The 7,310-nt window shown below is 43.5% G+C and overlaps 1 protein-coding gene across 5 annotated transcripts; it reads right to left on the bottom strand.

Annotated features, from left to right (window-relative positions):
- Nucleotides 1-202: 202 nt before the first annotated feature.
- Nucleotides 203-6,962, bottom strand: LOC109743737 (uncharacterized). Of its 5 annotated transcripts, none has more exons than XR_012183506.1 (6): nt 6,460-6,962; nt 6,285-6,343; nt 2,379-2,485; nt 1,666-1,735; nt 898-996; nt 203-516 (listed from the first exon to the last, which is right to left on the bottom strand). XR_012183506.1 is itself a non-coding variant. In XM_040391312.3 (6 exons), exons 1-6 carry the CDS (start codon nt 6,592-6,594, stop codon nt 426-428), a joined length of 549 nt encoding a protein of 182 aa, XP_040247246.1. In that variant the 5' UTR covers nt 6,595-6,962; the 3' UTR covers nt 204-425. The 5 variants fall into 5 exon arrangements, 3 of the variants coding, with proteins under 3 accessions (XP_040247246.1, XP_073354583.1, XP_073354584.1); XM_040391312.3 differs by having other exon boundaries at nt 204-516; nt 1,678-1,735; XR_006664798.2 differs by lacking the exon at nt 1,666-1,735.
- Nucleotides 6,963-7,310: the final 348 nt, after the last annotated feature.

The raw sequence follows: 7,310 nt of genomic DNA on the forward strand, positions 1-7,310 counted from the left end.
GGCAAGCTGACGTGGATAAGAATCAGCCCGGTCCAGTTCAGTGTTTTACATGGGCTGAGCCCAACAATTCAGCCGATTTAGTACATTTATTTCTGTTAATTTTTATGAGCTACATGGGCCAAGCCCAACTATTCAGCCCATCAATTTTTATGCACGTTTGGTCTTTCAAGAATATAGGTACTATTTTGTGCAGCCCATTTTCTGGTTTACATTCAGCCTTTTTATACAGTCAAATAATAATTCAATCTTGGGATTTGGTCCATTACACTTCTTAGCCCATTCACATATATGCGGCCCATATTAATACAAATGATTCTCCTTTTCGATAAATTTTGCAAATAATTTCATAATTCATCACTAAATATGTTTACATCACTGGCCGTAAAGTCGTACAAAATAGTATCACATGTTCCTATACAAAACTATCAAATCATATGTACAAAAAAACATAATACAAAAAAATAGTTCAACAAAAATAAAATTTCTCCCTCTTCCATCTTCCAGAACACACAACACCTGGCATTGGAAGGATCAGCCATTAGAAGCATATAGAATACAATGGAAACAATCAAAATAAAGAAATGAAAGGCACACACTATGAAAATTATGACAGCACCAATATTTTTTATACTACCATAACAAACAGAAATGTAATCTGATTGCATAGGACATATGGCATTATCAACAAGACAAAGCAAAATTTATAGTGCCAACTCATGAAGAAGGCAAAGCATATTTTACAGCGCGGGCTCAGGATGCCACCATGCACACTCCAACAAAAACTAAACGGAGGGCAAGAGAGCAGGACACAACTGTACCTGGAAATGCTGCTAGCCAGCGACAAAAGTCAAAAGTAAGTTGGTCGGAGCCAAAGAGGGGTCTGCCAAAGGAGCCAACCATGCCGACGAGGATGAGGTAACTGGTGATCGTCTCCTGGTTCTCCTTGATCTTGCCCTCGAAGTTCTTCCGCTACAGGTTGTCCTGCTGCAGCTCATCCTACACCGCCCAGAAACAAACAATTCAGATCAACAACTGCATAGGTCATACCTTGTTTGCTTATCTAGACCAGACACTACTACTCCCTCCGTTCTGATATAATCGTCGTGGTTTTAGTTCAAATTTGAACTAAAACCACGACGAGTAAATCGGAACAGAGGGAGTACTTGTTTGCTTATCTAGACCAGACACTACTACTATTTGTGAATATAGCAAATGTAAAAACAATGTAAATGGTAAACAACACTTGAGAATATAGCAACAGATTAAGAGCATATTGTTTAGCATCACACAGATATAGCACAATGCTACATGCAACTGTTAGGATAAAGTAGAGCTTCTACATTACATAGTCAGATATGAAGGACCAAGCAAACTGTTCCGGAAAAGACAAGTTACAGAGCAATCATGTATAGACCATTCTACTGGTAGCAAGGGCATAAAGATAATCACTTAACAAGCAGTACCAACATGAGTAAATCACATAAAAAGTGCAATCTAATATCCCAGCTGCCAGAACACCATATCAAGATTCTGTACAGACCGAAAAAGAGCATGCACTGCAGGACATATAAATATACCATGAGCATTATTTCTACAAGTAAAATCCCTGTAAATATTACAAACATGCCACTGGGTACTAATCAGCCAGAGTAGTGTCATGGCTACCCGAGGAATCACCTAAACACAACCTCGAAGAGGATGGCCAACGATGCCTGTACTAGAGTCACCATGTTGCCTATAATTCCATCAAGACAAATACAATCAGTATCAGGATCAGAGGTTCAGAGCAAGAATAGTGAAGGCGTTTATGCTATAAACAACAAGGAGATGATGCAAACTGTAATGAAGTAGGCATAGAGTAACAAAACAGATCCATTACACTAAAGCTGCTGCTACCTGCATATACTAAATGGAACCAGAAGTATGTCGACTACTAGACAGCCATGAATGATGCCCAGGAGTATTGATTTGGAAACAATCAATCCTCCAATAGTGATAAATTTTGGAGTATTAATTCGAAAGATGACCTATATTACAGTACAGTGCAGTGCGTAAGAAGGAATGAATCCATTTTCACAATCTGAGGAAGAATAAGAAGGAACCAAGCATATGAAGGAGTATTCAGTTTACTCATGTTGCTGCTACAATACAGTACTGCTGCTATAGTACAGTGCTCCAAGAATAATATGACATGTGGACTAATCGGAATAATCTGGTCTAATGTAGACAAATGTGGACTACCCTACTCCAAGATGCTACTCTAACTATCAGTACTGGAGTACGTACTCTTTAGTCTATTGGAGTACAACAATACTCCAAGATGCTAATCCAGTTTCAAACTTGCAAATACAACAAGACAAGAGATGTACCCATTTTACCTTTGATGTTAGATCTTGGGATAACAAAGAGTGCTCCCAGTACAAGAAGCACAACAAGTGAGATGAGAACTAGCAGTACTGGATAGTGTATTAACTGAAGTAGTGTTCTGCACAGCAAAATTGGCTGCAGCCAGAAAAAATTACAAAAATATAAATATCTTTTGTCTAGAAATGATACGAGCCGGAGCTTCCAAAACTACACCAAATTAATTGGGAACATCACTAATCCTCACTGTCAAACTACTCCACAAAAGACAAGTACTGGCATGCTTTGTTGTAACTGGATTCACTATTTAGTCACAGGAATACAACACAGTTCAAGAAATACTCCACCAAACACTACTAGGAAAAGGGCTATATACAATATGCACACTAATGGCGCACCAGACATGTGGTGTGCCACTACTATATAGCAGTGGCGCACCGTGTGCTGGTGCGCCATTAGTGTAATAGACACTAATGCCGCACCACAACTCTGGTGCGCCACTACTAACAATTTTTTTCTTTTTTCCAAAAAATACTAATGGCGCACCACAAACATGGTGCACCACTACTAACAAAATTTGTTTTTTTTTCAAAAATACTAATGGCGCACCGTGGCACAGTGCGCCATTACTAGTGTTAACTAGTAATGGCGCACCAGTCACCCCGTGCGCCACTAGCTCTCCAGCCCACATCCATCCACCCATCCATCCATCCATCTAGAGAAAAGGCACCCTGCAGCACGGCCTCTCCCTCTCCCTCTCTCGCTCGTCTCTCCCTGCTCCCTCCCCCACCCACGAAACCCTCGCCGCCGCTGCCTACGCCGCTCGATTCCGGCGTGCTCCGGCGGCCCTCGCCGACGCGCAGCACAGATCCGTGCTCCCCTGCCACCGCTCTTCCCTTCCCTCCGGCCAGATCCGCCTCTCGCAGCCCCGAGAGCTCACCCACGACCCCTCCCCATGGCTAGGGTTTCGAGGGTGGCGTCCCCTGCAACTTCGGCGTGTCGCTGGCGACTCTGCTCCGCCCTCTCCGACGCCCACCGCAAGTCCCAAGGGCGGCTCCGCCTCGTGGTCGGTGCTCCTGCACCCGATGGCTGCGGGGCGGACGCACGCGGCGGGTAAACTCCAGCGAGACGGCGGTGCACTGCATCGGCTAAAGCACCCCCGTGGTGAGCCCCTCTGCACTCCTCTGTTCCCCCCTTTTCCTTGTATAATGATGCTTCACATTGCTTGATATGAATATGATTTTGGTCAATCTTCACTTCCGCCTAGCTAGCTAAAAGAAACGTGTGTTTGTTTATGTATGCTATAACAAATCCCGTACGTGTATGCTAGCTAAAAGAAGCAACCAAGCTAGTAGCTTAATTGATATACAGGAAACTAGCTAGATGTGCGTCCCTAACAATGTGTTCATCAGGCCGCTCTCAGGTATCGTTTGAGTGCACCAATTAGTTCGGCCAGCCTCTATGATTTATTCTCATAGTTGCTGGAGTGCTTCTATTTGTGAAAAATTCGACGCAACAAAAAAATGTTAATCAGTCCGCTCTCTCAAAGTCAAGTTTGGGTTGCTGCATATGAATGGATTTCTTTTCTCAGTTTGGGAGCTAGGTACTGGTGGAGGTGGTGTATCCATAGATAGCATACACTTGCGCATTTTTTTGAGTTCTTCTGTTGCGAATGAAAACAACCATCATGGATCTCCTCTGTTTTCAAGCAGCTTGCTTCTCCATGTATGTCTTATGCAGCATATTCATCTTGCTCCTCTTTTATTCAGTAGCAACGGAAGTTGATGAAATTTAAGTGTCGTGTTGTTCTAGAGATGCAGGGAGGGAGGGACGTCCATGGATTGGACTGCAAGGATTGGATGCAAACCAATGCACATGCAGAGGAGAGATGCAAGCCATGCCATGACCTGAAGGTCCCTGCTGTGAACCCCTTCCCCTTGACGTGTATAATCATGCTCAACATATGATTTTTTTAATCTTCAATTCAGCCTAGCTAGCTGTTGTAGTACTTGCTTGTCTCCTTCCAAATGTTGCCCCAGTCTGTTGAGTTTCTTATTGCTCCAGGTAGTACTGCTATTTTTCTGCTCTGCAATTTGACGTGCATGGTTCCAGGCTCCCAGTCTACCACTTTTGTTGTTGTGATGTCGAGCTCTGCTTTCTTTATTATCACGAGTTGCAAAATTAGTAGGAAGTAAACTTTTGTTAACTTGTTGGCTGAACCAATGGAACTACTGTTATATTTGATTTGTCACTCAACTAGTTCTGCAATGATTGGATCGAATGATGGCATGACCCTACTGTTATCATTGCAATTATCTTGGTCTTATAGATGTTATTGTTCCTGTCATATAGCACATGCTACTTTCTTTATTAGTTGGCTGCTGGTTCTATTTGTTCATATGTATAAGTGCTAATGTTTCTTTGTTATCTTATAAAGGATATAGTCCTTCATTTGTATATAGCTGTAACTCTCTTATTGATCAACATATATTGATTCATCTCTTTACTGCAATTACTCTGTAGTTCATGACTTGCTCCCGTAGTGGTATAAAATTATAGTTTCTCTTTCAAGCTGGTATTGTGTTTGATATATACTAGTCTTTATCTAAATACCATGTATTGGTATTTCTTGTATGGTTTAGTACATCATCTACTGGTGGTTTAGTTGTATATTGTACAGGACATAGTCCTGATGGTTGCATGTAGTGATAATTCTTTCTTTGCATTAGCTATTTCATATGTTTCACATGATTTAGATGCATGCTTATACTCCTATCTATACCAGGTGCATGTGTTGTGCTTGTGCCCCTATATACAGAATAGTACCCATGTGTAAGTGGGTGTATGTGTTCTGCTTACAGCAGATGTTTAGTAAATGTGCTATCAATGGCCTATTTCTTCTTGCAGGTTATGGACTATATCTTTCCTTGCCAATTCCCTCTCTCTTAAATCTGATTTGGACAGATGCTACACTGGTCTCTTCACTTTCTTTCTTTCTCTCCTACTCTCACTGATAAGAACAGGTGCTCCTTAATCTTGCCATGCCAATGATGGTGTCCTGAGGTTCTCATCATTACTTAACAACAGATGCTGCACTACTTACCATGTAATTCTGGAAATATATGCTCATATCTAGTTCTGCATAAAAAATGACAGTATTGACATGTTATAAATAGTTTGTTTGTCTTTCTATTTATTTTGTTACATTTTGCAGGGATAAAGTGAAGAAAAAGAAGAAAAGATTACTAGAAGATTAGTTTTAGGATTTTCTTTTATTTCCTTGCAATTTTCCTTTTATTGGAAACTTGTAAAGACATTGTAATATTCTTACTATAATAAAAATATGATTCTATTTCATTTCTTGTTTTTAAATTATTTTTCCTTATAGGTTGTTTTCTGTAAATTTAGATTTTTTTTGTTTTCCAAATACATTACTAGTGGCGCATTTAAGCCCTTATTAGTGGCGCACCTTCCTTTATTACTAGTGGCGCACCTATAAGGTTATTAGTGGTGCACCTGGAGGGAATACCAGTGGAGCACCGAATGATATACTAATGGCGCACGGCGTGATGTGCCATTAGTATCTGGTATACTAATGGCGCACTAGTGTTGCGCCATTAGTATGTAATACTAGTGGCGCACCAGTAGTGCGCCATTAGTAGGCAAAACTGGTGCGCCACTAGTAGGCCTTTTCCTAGTAGTGAAAGACAAATCATAAATTAAACTACTGCAAGCAAGAAGAGATAAGAAGGGGGAACTACTGCTTGCAAACACTACTGCTTGCAAGTCCCAACTTAACAACATCTATTATCAACCAGCGGCAGAGAGGTCAGCCACAGCACAATCGACCTAGAGCTACAACATGATAGTAACAATAACCACACAACACAGCCATTCCTCACGCATGTGACTGAGGGCACCTTTCTCTTCGTCCAGGCCGGGAGCGCCTCCCCTGCCAGTCCTTGGGCACGAGCGGATCCTGCATAGACATGAACGCACCAAAAAATAAAAACATCACCGCCTGGGATCAAAGAACGAACGAACCGAGGAGCCAGACGCGAGGGAGAGGGAGAGGGAGAGGTAGGGTTGGCTTACCCAGTGGTCGGAGGCGGGGCTGTTCGGGCCGGGGCGGGGGCGGCAGCGGAGGAAGCAGAAGAGGAAGCAGTCGACGAGGAAGGCGTCGAAGAAGGCCACCACCGCCCTCACGAGCGCCTCCGCGCACCCGCACATAGAGCTCCTCGAAGGAGAGACTTTGACACGGTGCTTGACGGGCCAGATCTTGGGGATGCGCTTCCGCCGCCGCCCCTTCCCGTGCGCCCGCGCAGCGGCGATCCGCCCTCCCTGCCTAGGGTAGGGGCCTCGCCCGGTTGATCTGGCCGGAGAGGATGAAGGCCCGGAGCGATGGGAGGGTCAGGGAGAGGAAGGGAGGGGGTCGGGGTGGCGATGCGGTGAGGAAGGGTGCGGGGGAGGCCATGGATGCTGATGGAACAGCGCGGGGGATGCCATGGATGGGCGCGGGGGTGGCGATGCGGTGAGGAAGGGCTCGCCGGTGGAGCTGATGGGGAGGCGGCGGCGGCGATCTGGAAGGGGAAGGGAGGAGGGGTTTGCGGTGGGGTGGAGACAGGTAGGGGTTTGCGGTGGGGAATGGATGGGTGGATGGATGGATGGATGTGGGATGAGGAGATGGATGGATGGATATGTGCCATGTCATCGATCCATGGCACAAACGTCTCCACCAATCAGAATTAAGCGCATGTAATTGTATTTCTTATTTAGTTTCTCTTATATATTTTCTCATCAATGTAAAGAATCTATCAAATATTTACTGCAAAATGGCATCATTTCATTTTTCAAAAATATTAGACCATATTTATGTCCAATTAACCAGATGATTGTGTGTTAAGAACTTTTCATCAACCTCCCATCAATTTGACAAATTTTTGCTG

Source organism: Aegilops tauschii, chromosome 5 (assembly GCF_002575655.3).
Source record: "Aegilops tauschii subsp. strangulata cultivar AL8/78 chromosome 5, Aet v6.0, whole genome shotgun sequence".
Classification (NCBI taxonomy): Eukaryota; Viridiplantae; Streptophyta; class Magnoliopsida; order Poales; family Poaceae; genus Aegilops; species Aegilops tauschii.